General features: G+C 59.1%; 1 protein-coding gene across 7 annotated transcripts in view; it reads right to left on the bottom strand.

Moving 5' to 3' along the window:
- Positions 1 to 15,057, bottom strand: part of LOC127045828 (potassium voltage-gated channel subfamily H member 2-like) — a 65,670-nt gene that overhangs the window by 3,844 nt on the left and 46,769 nt on the right. For all 7 annotated transcript variants that reach the window (XM_050942498.1, XM_050942499.1, XM_050942501.1 and 4 more), the window contains exon 9: positions 4,008 to 4,194. In XM_050942498.1, coding sequence (XP_050798455.1) covers positions 4,008 to 4,194 — 187 coding nt within the window. The remainder of the gene's footprint in view (positions 1 to 4,007; positions 4,195 to 15,057) is intronic.

The raw sequence follows: 15,057 nt of genomic DNA, 5'->3' as shown, positions 1-15,057 counted from the left end.
ATGGCCTGGACCCCTCCCCTGCAAAGAGGAGGGTCTGGACGGGGTTGTTAGTCTGAAGCTGGCTGGGGACAAGGTGTGAAGAGCAGACGTGGGGGTCTGGCTCACTGACCCCCACAATGGACCCAGCCGAGGGGTCCAGTTCGCTGTACCTACAAACTCTGTTGTAGCCCATGTTCCTGTCATCGAATAAACCTCTGTGTTACTGGCTAGCTGAGAGTCACATCTGACTGCAAAGTAGGGGTGCAGGACCCTGTGGCTTCCCCAGGACCCTGCTGGGGTGGGCTCGCTGTGGGAAGCGCACGGAGGGGCAGAGGATGCTGAATGCTCCAAGGAGAGACCCAGGAGGTGAAGACGTGTGAGCTTCTTGCCCTGAACAAGTCTGCTCCGAGGGAGAGGAGGCTCCCCAAAGTCCTGACTGGCTTGGTGGGGAGCAGTTCCAGAGCATCACCCAGTGACTCCGTGACAACTGGTGGCAGCGGTGGGATGTACTGCACCCCGTGAATGGCGCTGCTTGCAGTAAGTGACTGGGGAGCAGTAAAACAAAGGAGGGATAATGAGGACCAGGCGTGCTGAAGGCTCAGAGAGGGACGGTTTCAGGGGGCAGTTAACCTCTGGAAGTGTGTGACCAGCGAGAAGGACTGTTGGAGTAACGGGGTCCCCCTGAGGACTGCAGCGAGCAGTCTCGCGGTGGAGGAGCTTGCCGCTCGACCCTGGGAGAGAGAAGGATTTTTGCAGTAGCACGGTTCCCCTGGGGATTGCAGGAGCAGTCCCAGGGGTGGAGGAGTCTGCAGCTCGACCCTGGCAAAGAGGTGGTGATCACGAGAAGGGCTGGCACACCAGGGGTTCTTCCTGGAAACCATGGGGGAGCCAAGAGCACACAGGCCTGTGAGTCCAGAGCCACTTGGGAACGGTGAAGTGATGGCCTATCACCATCTCCTTGAGAAGGACATTGTGATCCTGTGCACAAAGAGAGGGTTACGCATGGGGAAGTTCACCAAGGCACAGTTAATCGTGCAGTTGGAGGAGGAGGACCGCTCTGAGGAGCAGATTCCTGGCCCAGATGGGGCTACAAGAGGATCTGGGAGCAGCTGGAGCAGCAGCCAGGCATCCCCGAGAATCTGGTCCCCAACCAGATGAGGGTCTTCACAATTGGATTCCCCATCAGGAGATTGGAGACGGATGGGATGGGAGCAGAGTCCGAGAGAGAGAGAGGATCGTGACAGAGACCAAGAGCCGGAGGAAAAGCTGCAGGAGAAGCAGCAGCAGCATGGACTGGCGATGGTGGAGCGGAGAGACATAGGGGGCTGCCCAGGGGTCAGTGGGGAAACATGCCTGGGGTGGCGAGATCCTGGGACAGAGGGAACTGTGGTGGTGCAGCCCCAGATGCTGAGGGACTGTGGGACCTGGGTAAAGGTCCCTGGGGTGAAGCCCCTCGCCCTGCATTTGGCTCGGATCCCTGTACAGACCAAGGAGGGGTCGGGCTGGCTGGTTGTTGCGATTCTCCAGGATATCGGCTGGGAGGCCCTGTTGGGGGGTGACTGTGTCTCCTTGGGACAGGATCCACGCTGGCTTTGATGCTGTGACCAGAGCAGAGAGTTCGCTGCCTGCCCCCACTGGGACTGCAAGGGCAGTGCTGAGCACGGGGGGAGCTGAGACCCCAGCTGAGTGGGGGGACACCCAGGCAGGGCAGGTCGGCTGCTAACCAGGTTTGCCTGGTCCAGACGTGCTGCTGGGAAGTGATTACACAGCAGAGAGGGAGCTACCAGGGACAGGGCTCAGGGGGGCTGTGACCCCAGGACCAGCCAGCGAGAGGGAGCAGATCCCACTCCCTTCCCCAGCAGCTGAATCCCAGACCGAGCTGCAGAGGGATCCCTCCTTGGAGAAGCTGAGGGAACTTGCTGGCCACAGCGCTGCAAACCCCCTTGGGGAAGGCTGCAGGGACAGAGTCCTGCGGAGAAGGGATTCCTGTACCGGGAATGGGCTCCCCAAGGGGAAGTAGAAGTGGGGGGAATCGCGAGGCAGCTGGTGGTGCCCCAGGAATCCACAGGGTTCATCCCATTTGAGCTGCTGGATGGGAGGAGAGTGAGGGGACCCCTGGACCTGAAAGGGGAGGATTGGGAGGAGAAGGGGGAAGACCCCCTGAGGGATCTCTTCCCTGAGGTGGGAGCCAATCTCCTCATCAGGTGTTCCCCGTTCAGAGTCACTGGGAAAGCAGCCCAGAACCTGGAGAGAGAGGTCAAGGACCTGCTGGCTTTAGATGGGATCCAGCCGTTTTACAGCCCATGGGCCTCACCGGATGATCTGGTTTAGTAGGGACCTTCGGAAGCTTAAAGCCATCACGGTGTCCGATGCCGACCCCATGCCTAGGCCTGGGGAGATTCTAGACAAGCTGAGGGGGATGGAGAACTTGGCCCTGGCAGACACTGATAACATGTGCATCTTTAGCCAGACCTGGGAGGAACAGGTGTCCCAGGTGAAGAGCGGGCTGGGCTGCCTCAAGGAGGTGAGACTGACGGTAAAAGCTGGGAAGTGTAAGGTGGGGACGGCAAAGGTGTTGTGTCTGGGTCACAAGGTGGGGAGTGGCTGCCCAAGCCCAGAGCTGGCCAAGGCCAAGATGGGGGCTCTTTACCAAGAGAGCCCGAATCGCAGCCCAGAGGGCTGGGAGAAGACCCCGTCCCAGTTTGAACCCCAGGGGTATTGGGGTGGCAAAAGGGTTCAGGCTGCAAAAACCTTCCCACATGCGGCCTGCAAGTGCCATCAAGCACACCCGACCTAAGGGAGGGCGTGAGACTGGACTGCCCTGGTGTAACTCACACCAAGGAATGGGAGAGATGCTGGGGCATCCATGGGAACGTTGGTGGGTTCGAACTTCCCCAGGCCACTGGCTGGAGTGACCTTGCTCAGTTCGGTCTCGAAGGGGGGAGAGATGTGAGGAACTGGGAATGTTCTTAATGTTCCCTCTGAATACTGTGTTGGTGCCTCAGGGTATGGCTACATTTGGAATTTCAAAGCGCTGCCCCGGCAGTGCTTTGAAGTGTGAGTGTAGTCGGAGCGGCAGCGCTGGGAGAGAGCTCTCCCAGCTCTGCATGTAAACCACATCCCTTACGGGTGTAGCGTGCAGCGCTGGGAGCCGTGCTCCCAGCGCTGCCGCCCTGATTACACTGACACTTTACAGCGCTGTATCTAGCAGGGTGTTTTTTCACACCCCAGTTGCAGTGCTGTAAAGTGTGAGTGTAGCCAAGGCCTCAGTGTCCCCTCTGCAGTTCTTAAGTATCCAGGTGGTGGGATAAGGGTGTGTGGTTGCTACAGAGCAAAGGGCCAGTGCACCTAAATGCCTGGCACTCGGTCTCCTAGAAACTGATGGCCTGGGCCCCTCCCCTGCAAAGGTGCCAACTGAAGGTGTTGGAGACAAAGAGATCAGGTGACCTCCTGGCCCGGGAAAGGAGCTGAGCAGAGAGGAGGGGCGGGGGGGGGTGGTTAGTCTGGAGTTGGCTGGGGTCAAGGGGGGAGGGCAGACCTGGGGGTCTGGCTCACTGCCCCACAGAATGGACCCGGCCGAGGGGTCTGGTTCGCTGTACCTACAAGCTCTGTTTTAGACCCTGTTCCTGTCATCGAATAAACCTCTGTTTTACTGGCTGGCTGAGAGTCACGTCTGACTGCAAAGTGGGGTTGCAGGACCCGTTGGCTTCCCCAGGACCCCGCTGGGGTGGACTCGCCGTGGGAAGCGCACGGAGGGGCAGAGGATGCTGAATGCTCCAAGGAGAGACCCAGGAGGTGAAGACGTGTGAGCTTCTTGCCCTGAACAAGTCTGCTCCAAGGGAGAGGAGGCTCCCCAAAGTCCTGCCTGGCTTGGTGGGGAGCAGTTCCAGAGCATCGCCCGGGGACTCTGTGACAGTCCTCACCTCCCCTCACCTGCCCCCCAGGGCCTTCCCCTGCCATGTCCCCCCCTCCTGCTCCCCGCACTCCCCGCTCAGGCAGCTGCCCGGTATAAGACCCCCCCCAGCTACCTGTTGAGCTGCTGCTGCAGCTGGTCCAGCCGGCTCTCCACCTCGGCGTGGGGCCAGCGGGCCCGGGGGGGCAGGGCCATGCTGAGGCCGGCGTGGCCAGGGACGGTGCAGCGGGGCAGCTCCTGGTACCTCTGCTCCCGGCTCTCGCCCCAGAAACTGAAGATGTTGGATACCCCCGAGAAGGCCCCTGAGGGGAAGGGAGAGATGGGTCAGGGCTGTGCCCGAGGGCTGCTGAGCTCTGAGACACAGACCTCAGGTGGGGCTCGACTGGCATCGGGCCCAAGGGACTCACCGCAACCTGTGGAGCCCACATCCCTCCCCCGCTGTCTCTGTGGGGCCCGCACCCCCCACTGTCCCTGTGGGGCCCGCACCCCTCCCCCGCTGTCCCTGTGGGGCCCGCACCCCCCACTGTCCCTGTGGGGCCCGCACCCCTCCCCCGCTGTCCCTGTGGGGCCCGCACCCCCCACTGTCCCTGTGGGGTCTGCACCCCTCCCCCGCTGTCCCTGTGGGGCCCGCACCCCTCCCCCGGTGTCCCTGTTGGGCCCGCACCCCTCCCCCACTGTCCCTGTGGGGCCCTCACCCTGCACTGTCCACATGGGGCCTGTCACCGTCCCGTGCCAGGCCTTTTCTCACCCCCACCATACATATGGGACCCTCCCCCGCTAGTGCCATGGGGCCTGTGAGGACTGTGGGCGGGGGGGCTGCACGAGTGCCGATGTCGGGGTGTCTCATCCCCGGGCTGCTGATGTCATGGGGCCGGGGCCGGGGTCGGGGCCAGCTGGCAAAGGGCCCCTGAGGTTGGACTTGCTCTGCACAACGGGCTGTCAGGGGAGGGGCGCAGGCACCCAGGGCACCCGCCAGCCTGAGCCCCTGGCCCGGCAGAGGGGAGCAGGTGGCTGTGAGGAACTGGGCATGTTCTTAATGGTCCCTCTGAATACTGGGGGGGGGGGGGCGCTGCCTCAGTTCCTGGCCGACCCACTGTCACCTGGCAACTAATGGCCAGGCCCTTCCCCCCGCAAGGGGATCCTAAGGTGGGGGAGACAGAGAGCTCAGGGGCCTCCTGGCCTGGGAAAGGGGCTGAGCAGAGAGGAGGGGCTGGAGGGGGGTTCAGTCTGGAGCTGGCTGGGGATGAGGAGTGAAGTGCAGACGTGGGGGTCTGGCTCACTGACCCCCAGATTGGACCCGGCTGAGGGGTCCGGTTCGCTGTATCTACAAGCTCTGTTTTAGACCCTGTTCCTGTCATCAAATAAACCTCTGTGTTACTGGCTGGCTGAGAGTCACGTCTGACTGCAAAGTGGGGGTGCAGGACCCGGTGGTTCCCCCAGGACCCCGCTGGGGTGGACTCGCTGTGGGAAGCGCACGGAGGGGCAGAGGATGCTGAATGGTCCAAGCAGAGACCCAGGAGGTGATGCCGTGTGATCTTCTTGCCCTGAACAAGTCTGCTCCAAGGGAGAGGAGGCTCCCCAAAGTCCTGCCTGGCTTGGTGGGGAGCAGTTCCAGAGCATCGCCTGGTGACTCCGTGACAACTGGTGGTAGTGGTGGGATGTACTGCACCCCGTGAATGGCGCTGCTTGCAGTAAGTGACTGGGGAGCAGTAAAACAAAGGTGGGATAGTGAGGACCAGGCGTGCTGAAGGCTCAGAGAGGTACGGTTTCAGGGGGCAGTTAACCTCTGGGAGTGTGTGACCAGCGAGAAGGACTGTTGGAGTAATGGGGTCCCCTGGAGTACTGCAGTGAGCAGTTTCAGGGGCGGAGGAGCTTGCTGCTCGACCCTGGGAGAGAGAAGGATTTTTGCAGTAGCAGGGTTCCCCTGGGGATTGCTGGAACAGTCCCAGGGGCGGAGGAGTCTGCAGCTCGACCCTGGCAAAGAGGTGGTGAGCACGAGAAGGGCTGGCACACCAGGGGTTCTTCCTGGAAACCATGGGGGCGCCAAGAGCACACAGGCCTGTGAGTCCAGAGCCACTTGGGAACGGTGAAGTGATGGCCTATCACCATCTCCTTGAGAAGGACATTGTGATCCTGTGCACAAAGAGAGGGATACGCATGGGGACGTTCACCAAGGCACAGTTAATCGTACAGTTGGAGGAGAAGGACCGCTCTGAGGAGCAGATTCCTGGCCCAGATGGGGCTACAAGAGGATCTGGGAGCAGCTGGAGCAGCAGCCAGGCATCCCCGAGAATCTGGTCCCCAACCAGATGAGGGTCTTCACGATTGGGTTCCCCATCAGGGAATCGGAGACAGATGGGATGGGAGCAGAGCCCGAGAGAGCGAGAGGACCATGAGAGACAGCAAGAGGCTGAGGAAAAGCTGCAGAAGCAGCAGCAGCATGGACTGGCGATGGTGGAGCAGAGAGAGATAGGGGGCTGCCCAGGGGTCAGTGGGGATAGACCCCAGGCTGCCAGTTCCGCAGGGAACCTCAACACTAAATTGCTGTGCCTGGTTAAGGAGGGAGGGATGTGGGTACCCACTGTACTGCCTTCGAGCCGGTGGGTGATTTGACCCAGGGGAACCCTGCGGAAAAGCCCCGGTATCTAGCTTCCTTGCTGGGTCCCAAGGCCATAGCCGCTGTCAGCCAGATGGGTGGGGTGGTGGACAGGCTCCCACTCCTGGCCCCGGCCTATATGTCTGCGTGGAGTCTCCTGGGCTCAGGCCTCTTGACCCCCAGTGGGAGTAGAAGGTGGTGGTCAGTGGGGAGACACGCCTGGGGTGGCAAGACCCCTGGGACAGAGAGAACTGTGGTGTTGCAGCTGCAGATGCTGAGGGGCTGTGGGACCTGGGTGATGGTCCCCGGGGTGAAGCCCCTTGCCCTGCCTATGTCCCGGATCCCTGTGCAGACCCAGGAGGGGTCAGGCTGGCTGGTAGTTGGGGTTCTCCAGGATATCGGCTGGGAGGCCCTGTTGGGGGGTGACTGTCTCCCCATGGGACAGGATCCAGGCCTCGCTCCTGTAACGGCCGAGGGTTTGCATTCAAATCCAGGGAACCAATTGGCTAGGATGGAAATGGTCAGTGAAAATGCAAATGACCTGGCTGGCAGGGGGGAGGGGCTGCTGGGCTCAGGATACCTGCCTACCTGTAACCAGCCCCCTGGGGCTGAGTGGGAGGGAGAGATGCTCCCCGCCCCCCTGCACACAGGAGAGGAGAGGGGGCTCACGCTGGCTCTGATGCTGGGATCAGAGCAGAGAGCTCGCTGCCTGCCCCCACTGGGACAGCAAGGGCAGCGCTGAGCACGGGGGGAGCTGAGACCCCAGCTGAGTGGGGGGACACCCGGGCAGGGCAGGTCGGCTGCCAACCAGGTTTGCCTGGTCCAGACGTGCTGCTGGGAAGTGATTACACCGCAGGGAGGGAGCTACCAGGGACAGGGCTCAGGGGGGCTGTGACCCCAGGCCCAGCCAGCAAGAGGGAGCAGGTCCCACTCCCTTCCCCAGCAGCTGAATCCCAGACCGAGCTGCAGAGGGATCCTTCCTTGGAGAAGCTGAGGGAACTTGCTGGCCACAGCGCTGCAAACCCCCTTGGGGAAGGCTGCAGGGACAGAGTCCTGCAGGAGGAGGGATTCCTGTACTGGGAATGGGCTCCCCAAGGGGAAGTAGAAGTGGGGGGAATCGGGAGGCAGCTGGTGGTGCCCCAGGAATCCACAGGGTTCTTCCCGTTCGAGCTGCTGGATGGGAGGAGAGTGAGGGGACCCCTGGATCAGGAAGGGGAGGATTGGGAGGAGAAGGGGGAGGACCCCTTGGGGGATCTCTTCCCTGAAGTGTGAGCCAATCTCCCCATCAGGTGTTCCCCGTTCAGAGTCACTGGGAAAGCAGCCCAGAACCTGGAGAGAGAGGTCAAGGACATGCTGCCTTTAGATGTGATCCAGCCATTCAACAGCCCATGGGCCTCATCCATGGGGCTGGTCCCCCAGGAAGACAGGATGATCTAGTTCTGTGGGGACCATCAGAAGCTTTAAGCCATCACAGTGTCCAATGCCGGCCCCATGCCTAGGCCTGGGGAGATTCTAGACAAGCTGGGGGGATGGAGAACTTGGCCCTGGCAGACACTGATAATGTGAATCTTTAGCCAGACCTGGGAGGAACAGGTGTCCCAGGTGAAGAGCGGGCTGGGCTGCCTCAAGGAGGTGAGACTGACGGTAAAAGCTGGAAAGTGTAAGGGGGGACGGCAGAGGTGTTGTGTCTGGGCCACAAGGTGGGGAGCGGCTGCCCAAGCCCAGAGCTGGCCAAGGCCAAGGTGGGGGCTCTTAACCAAGAGAGCCTGAACCGCAGCCAAGAGTGCTGGGAGAAGACTCCGTCCCAGATTGAACCCCAGGGGTATTGGGGTGGCAAAAGGGCAAAGTCCACATAAACCTTCCCACATGCGGCCTGCGAGTGCCATCAAGCACACCCGACCTAAGGGAGGGCGCAAAACTGGACTGTCCTGGTGTAACTCAAACCAAGGAATGGGAGAGATGCTGGGGCGTCCATGGGAACGTTGGTGGGTTCGAACTTCCCCAGGTCACTGGCTGGAGTGACCTCGCTCAGTTCGGTCTCGAAGGGGGGAGAGATGTGACGAACTGGGAATGTTCTTAATGTTTTCTCTGAATACTGTGTCGGTGCCTCAGTTCCTGGCCGACCCTCTGTCTCCGGGCAACTAATGGCCAGGCCCTTCCTCCCTGCAAGGGGATGCTAAAGATGGGGGAGAACAAAGAGGTCAGGTGACCTCCTGGCCCAGGAAAGGGGCTGAGCAGAGAGGAGGGGCTGGGCGGGGGGTTCAGTTTGGGGCTGGCTGGAGACGAGGAGTGAAGTGCAGACATGGGGGTCTGGCTCACTGCCCCAAAGAATGGACCCGGCTGAGGGGTCCGGTTCGCTGTATCTACAAGCTCTGTTTTAGACCCTGTTCCTGTCATCGAATAAACCTCTGTGTTACTGGCTGGCTGAGAGTCAGGTCTGACTGCGAAGTGGGGGTGCAGGACCCTGTGGCTTCCTCAGGACCCCGCTGGGGCGGGCTCGCTGTGGGAAGCGCACGGAGGGGCAGAGGATGCTGAATGCTCCAAGGAGAGACCCAGGAGGTGAAGACGTGTGAGCTTCCTGCCCTGAACAAGTCTGTTTCAAGGGAGAGGAGGCTCCCCAAAGTCCTGACTGGCTTTGTGGGGAGCAGTTCCAGAGCATCGCCTGGTGACTCCGTGACAGTGGCACAGGGCAGGAGCCCTGCCCGGCTGGACAGAGGGACCTGGGGTGCCAGGGCAGGGGGCTAACAAGGTGAGCAGGGGGTGAGCCAGGAAGGGGGCTGCGCCTTTAGGAGTCTGATCTAATATCTCACTGGAAGGTGACAGGGCCAGAAAAAGAGGGTTATTCACCTCTGTAACTGTTGTTCTTTGAGATGTGTTGCTCAGATCCATTCCAGTTAGGTGTGTGCGCGCTGCGTGCACGTTTGTCGGAAGACTTTTTACCCTAGCAACACTCGGCGGGTCACCCCTGGAGTGGTGCCGCTATGGTACCGGATATATACCCCTGCCGACCCAGCCACCCTTCAGTTTCTTCTTGCCGGCTACTCCGACAGAGGGGAAGGGGGGTGGGTTTGGAGTGGATATGAGCAACACATCTCGAAGAACAACAGTTACAAAGGTGAGTAACCGTCTTTTCTTCTTCGAGTGATTGCTCACATCCATTCCAGTTAGATGATTCCCAAGCCTTACCTAGGTGGTGGGGTCGGAGTGAGATGTGGTAGAGTGCAGAACTGCTGAGCCAAAGGCTGCATCATCTCTAGACTGTTGGACCAGAGCATAATGAGAATCAAAGGTGTGGACCGGGGACCAGGTAGCTGCGTGACATATCTCCTGGATTGGTACATGGTCCAGGAAGGCAGCAGATGAAGCCAGAGCCCTGGTAGAATGTGCAGTGAGATGGCCCAAGGGAACATAAGCCAGGTCATAGCACGTGCGGATGCACGCCGTCACCTAAGAGGAGATCCTCTAGGAGGAGACAGGTAGGCCCTTCATCCGGTCTGCCACTGTGATGAAGAGTTGGGGCGATTTACGAAAGGGCTTCGTCCGTTCGATATAAAATGTGAGCTCCCTACGGACATCTAGGGAGTGCAACTGTTGCTCCCGTCGTGATGAGTGCGGCTTCGGGAAGAAGACCGGAAGGAAGATGTCCTGATTGGTATGGAAGGCCGACACCACTTTAGGGAGGAACGCTGGGTGTGGTCGCAACTGCACCTTGTCCTTGGGAAAGACAGTATACGGTGGGTCCACCGTGAGTGCCCGAAGCTCGGAGACTCGTCTGGCCGATGTAATGGTTACGAGGAAAACTGTCTTCCAGGACAGGTATAGCAGTGAGCAAGTTGCTAACGGCTCGAATGGTGGAGACATAAGTCTGGTTAAGACCAGGTTGAAGTCTCAGGTAGGGGCAGGGTGGCATAGTTGGGGGTATAGAGGCTCCAAGCCCTTGAGGAACCTGGAAACCATAGGGTGTGAAAACACGGAGCAGCCACTCTCCCTGGGTGGAAGGTAGAAATGGCCACCAAGTGCACCCTCAATGACGATACCGCTAATCCCTACTGTTTGAAAGACCAGAGGTAGTCCAGCATGGTGTGGATAGAGACCTCGGTGGGAGTAACATTTTGCGTTTCGCACCAGCAGGAGAAACGCTTCCACTTGGCCAGATACGTAGACCGAGTGGAAGGTTTCCTGCTATCCAGAAGTATTTGTTGTACTGAGGCAGAGCAGTATAACTCTGACTGGCTCAACCACGCAGGAGCCACGCCTTGAGGTGAAGGGACTGCAGGTCTGGGTGGTCCTGAGTTATGAGGTCTAGGAGAAGAGGCAGGGTAATTGGGCTGGCTATCGACAGGTCGAGCAACATGGTGTACCAGTGCTGCCTGGGCCACGCTGGAGCGATCATGATCAAGTGAGCTCCGTCCCTGTGGAGCTTTAGCAAGACCCTGTGAACCAGCGGGAACGGTGGAAAGGTGTAAAGCAGTTGGCTCGTCCACGGTATCAGGAAAGCGTCAGAGATCGAGCCCGGGGACGGACCTTGGAAGGAGCAGAACATCTGGCATTTCCTGTTCTCACAGGAAGTGAAGAGGTCTATGTGGGGAAAGCCCCACTTCCAGAAAACAGAATGAATAATATCCGGACGGATCGACCACTCGTGAGAACGGAAGGATCTGCTGAGTCGATCTGCCAGAATGTTCCGAACCCCTGGGAGAAAGGAGGCTACCAGGTCTATCCAATGGGCTATACAAAAGTCCCAGAGTTGAATGGCTTCCTGACAAAGGGGGGGAGGACCGTGTCCCCCCCGTTTGTTTATGTAATACATGGCCGTTGTGTTGTCTGTGAACACTGAGACACAACGACCTTGCAGATGCTGTTGAAATGCCTGGCATGCAAGGCGGACTGCTCTCAACTCTTGGACATTGATGTGCAAGGCCAGCTCCTGAGATGACCAAAGGCCTTGAGTGTGAAGATGTCCGAGGTGAGCACCCCATCCAAGAGATGACACATCCATTGTCAGGGCCATAGAAGGCTGGAGCGGATGGAACGGCATCCCTGCACACACCAGGAAGGGCGTCAACCACCAGTCGAGGAAGCCTAGGAGTCTCGGGGGAACTGTGAGGATAAGGTCTACATTGTGTCTCCCCCGGTGGTATACTGAGGAGAGCCAAGTTTGAAGGGGACATAGGCGTAGCCTGGTGTGCTTGGTCACGAACGTGCAGGCAGCCATGTGACCCAGGAGGCCGAGACAAGTTCGAGCTGAAGTGGTTGGGAATTTTTGTAGGCCTTGTATAATCGATATCATTGCGTGAAACTGCGGCTGTGGTAAGCAGACCCTGGCGAGATTGGAGTCCAGAATGGCCCCAATGAACTCTATTCTTTGTGTGGGAACCAGAGTAGATTTCTCTAGGTTGATCATCAGGCCTAGTCAGATGAATAGGTCCTTGACGATGCCGACGTACCGCGTTACTTGGGTCTCGGAGACCCCGCGAATGAGCCAATCGTTGAGATACGGGAAGACGTGTATGCGTCGACGATGGAGAGAGGAGGCGACTACGGCCATATACTTTGTGAACTGTGGAGAGGCCAAACGGAAAGACCGTAAATTGGAAATGTTGACGGTTGACCACAAACCTGAGGTACCGTCTGTGTGGAGGATAAATGGCAATGTGAAAATATGCGTCCTTCATATCGAGGGCGGCATACCAGTCTCCAGGATCCAAGGATGGGATGATGGTCCCCAGGGATACCATGCGGAACTTCAACTTTATCAAGAACTTGTTGAGTCCCCGCAGGTCTAGAATTGGTCTGAGACCTCCCTTCGCCTTGGGGATTAGGAAACAGCGGGAGTAGAACCCCTTGCCCATCAAGTCCTCCGGTACCTCCTCTATAGCTCCCATGGCAAGGAGGGAGGACCGTACCTCCTGCAAGAGGATTTGCTTGTGAGAGGGGTCCCTGAAGAGGGACAAGGATGGGAGGTGGGGGGGGGGGCAAAATAAACTGAAGGTGGTATCCAAATTCTACCATGCGTAAGACCCAACAATCTGAAGTTAGTTGGGTCCACGCAGGGAGGAAAGAGGAAAGGTGGTTGCAAAAGGGAGGGAAAGGATCCTGTTGAACAACTGGTACATCGCCCTCGGGCGCACCTTCAAAAGTTTGGTTTAGGTCCCGCAGGGGGTTTGGTGGGGCCATGATTCTGACCCCCTTGGGGTATGGACTGCCGTCTAAGATTGCCTCGGCCACGCCTCCTGCCGAAGTCCTGCCGCTGTCTAGGCGAGGGTTAAGGGCGCTGAGGCTGGGGCCGGAAGAGTCCGCGCTGAGTCTGCGGTGTGTGCATCCCGAGTGAGCGCATGATCACCCTATTGGCCTTCAGACTCTGCAGCCTAGGGTCAGTATTTTCCGAAAATAGGCCCTGACCTTCGAAGGGCAAGTCCTGTATCGTATGCTGCAATTCAGGTGGAAGGCCTGACACCTGAAGCCACGATATTCGCCTCATGGTAATTCCTGCAGCCAGAGTTCTGGCCGCGGAGTTGGCTGCGTCTAACGAGGCCTGGAGAGAAGTTCTCACCACCTTCTTTCCTTCCTCCAAAAGGGCCGCAAACTCTTGATGCGAGTCTTGGGGGACTAGCTCTGTGAATTTCTCAACTGCTGCCCAGGTGTTATAGTTATAGCGGCTAAGCAGGGCTTGTTGGTTTGCCACCCTGAGTTGGAGGCCCCCAGCAGAGTAGATTTTATGCCCCAATAAATCCATGCTCCTAGCCTCCTTTGTTTTTGGGGCAGGGGCTTGCTGGCCATGGCGCTCCCTTTCGTTAAACGGTTGGACGACGAGGGAGCAGGGAGGAGGGTGTATGTACAGGTACTCGTACACCTTAGAGGGCATCATGTACTTCCTCTCAACTCCCCGAGCCATGGGCGGAATAGATGCTGGATGCTGCCAGATGGTATCAGCCTTCGCTTGGATCGTCCGAATAAATGGTAAGGCCACCCTTGTGGGAGTGTCAGCCGATGAAATATCTACCACTGGGTCCTCTATCTCCAGAACCTCCTCCACCTGGAGGTTCATATTCAGAGCCACCCATCTCAGGAGGTCTTGATGTGACCTTAGGTCAATTGGAGGAGGGCCCGAGGAGGACGTCCCCGCCACCGCTTCATCTGGAGAAGAGGAAGAGGAAAGGTCAGGCACAATCAGGTCCTCTGTTGTCTCGTGGACTTGGGCGACGTCCGGCTCCGGTGGGACCTGAGGGTCTGGTGCCTGAATGGGAGCGTCCTCCATAGCTGCAGGAGGGGGGCGGCTAACAGTAGCCTCCAGCACCCAGTGCTCTGACAGTACGGATCGTGAGGGCACTGGAGGTCCACCTTGGGCTTGGTGATATGTCCAAGGTGTCCAGAAGGACCACTGATGAGGTCCTTGGTCTTGAGCCTGAGTCTCTTGAAAGACACGGCTGGGAACATCTAAGTTACGGTCCTGTGCATAGGAAGCACTGTCCGCATGGGATGACATAGGTGCATGACAGGACAGCGGAGGAGAAGCTGAAAACCCCTGAGAAAGGTCTCCATCCCTGGGTAGTCTGTCTGTACCCTGCAGTGGAGAGCGGTACTGGGCGCTATACCGGCATCAGGAATGAGACTGGGACCTGCGACCGGAACGGTGCCGGGAGGTCGACCGGGACCTCGAAGCTCGACGCCGGGAGCGGCTGTGAGAGGTGCGGTGCCGTGAGCGGTGCCGCGAGCTTGATCGGTACCGAGAGTACCAAGCCAGTGAACTGGGTCTTGAACGGTGCCGTGAGTGCGACCGGTACTGAGATGGAGAACGGTACCGGGACTGCGAGCGGCGTCGGGACCGAGATCGCGATGGGACTGAGAACGCCGGTGGGACTGCGATCGTGATCGGTGCCTCTCAGCGGTGCCGACGGAGGATGGTCTCAGTAGGGCAGGCTTGCCTATGGACTGTATAACCCGCACCGGCGGTGCCGGGGATTGAGGCAGCGCAGACTCCATCAGTGCAATCAGTTCCCTCGCCGTAGAGAAAGTCTCCGGCGTGCAGGGAATAGTAAGCTCAACCACGGCACGTGCCGGGCAGCTGCCAGGCACCGGATTTGACGGCTCTTGCGGGACTGGAATCGACGGTGCTGAAGTTGTCGGTGCCACGGCAGTTGTTGGTGCCGGGCGGTCCGACTTAGGCGGGTGCTCCGACTGCGGCGTGGACACAGAAGCCGCAGGAGTCTTATGTTTTTTTACCCGCGGGGAGAGGGAGCGGTGCCGAGCAGACATCTGGGCCGGCGATGGTTGGTGCCGAGGGGCCTTAGCGGTACCGGTGCGCTCCGGTGCCGAAGATGCACTCCTCCCCGGTGCGGACTGTCCGGCGCTCAGTGCCAATGGTGGAGGAGTAAGAGCTGCCTCCATCAGGAGCTGTCTGAGATGAAAGTCCCACTCCTTTTTGGTCCGCGGCTTGAAGGCCTTGTAAATGCGGCACTTATATGCGAGGTGGGATTCCCCGAGGCACTTAAGGCAGGAGTCGTGAGGATCTCCTGTCGGCATCGGCTTGTGATAGGCTGAGCACGGTTTGAAACTCGGTGAACCGGTC

Source organism: Gopherus flavomarginatus, chromosome 2, assembly GCF_025201925.1.
Source record: "Gopherus flavomarginatus isolate rGopFla2 chromosome 2, rGopFla2.mat.asm, whole genome shotgun sequence".
Classification (NCBI taxonomy): domain Eukaryota; kingdom Metazoa; phylum Chordata; order Testudines; family Testudinidae; genus Gopherus; species Gopherus flavomarginatus.
The sequence above is the reverse complement of the archived record's forward strand: the minus strand, read 5'-3'. Positions and strand labels throughout refer to the sequence as shown.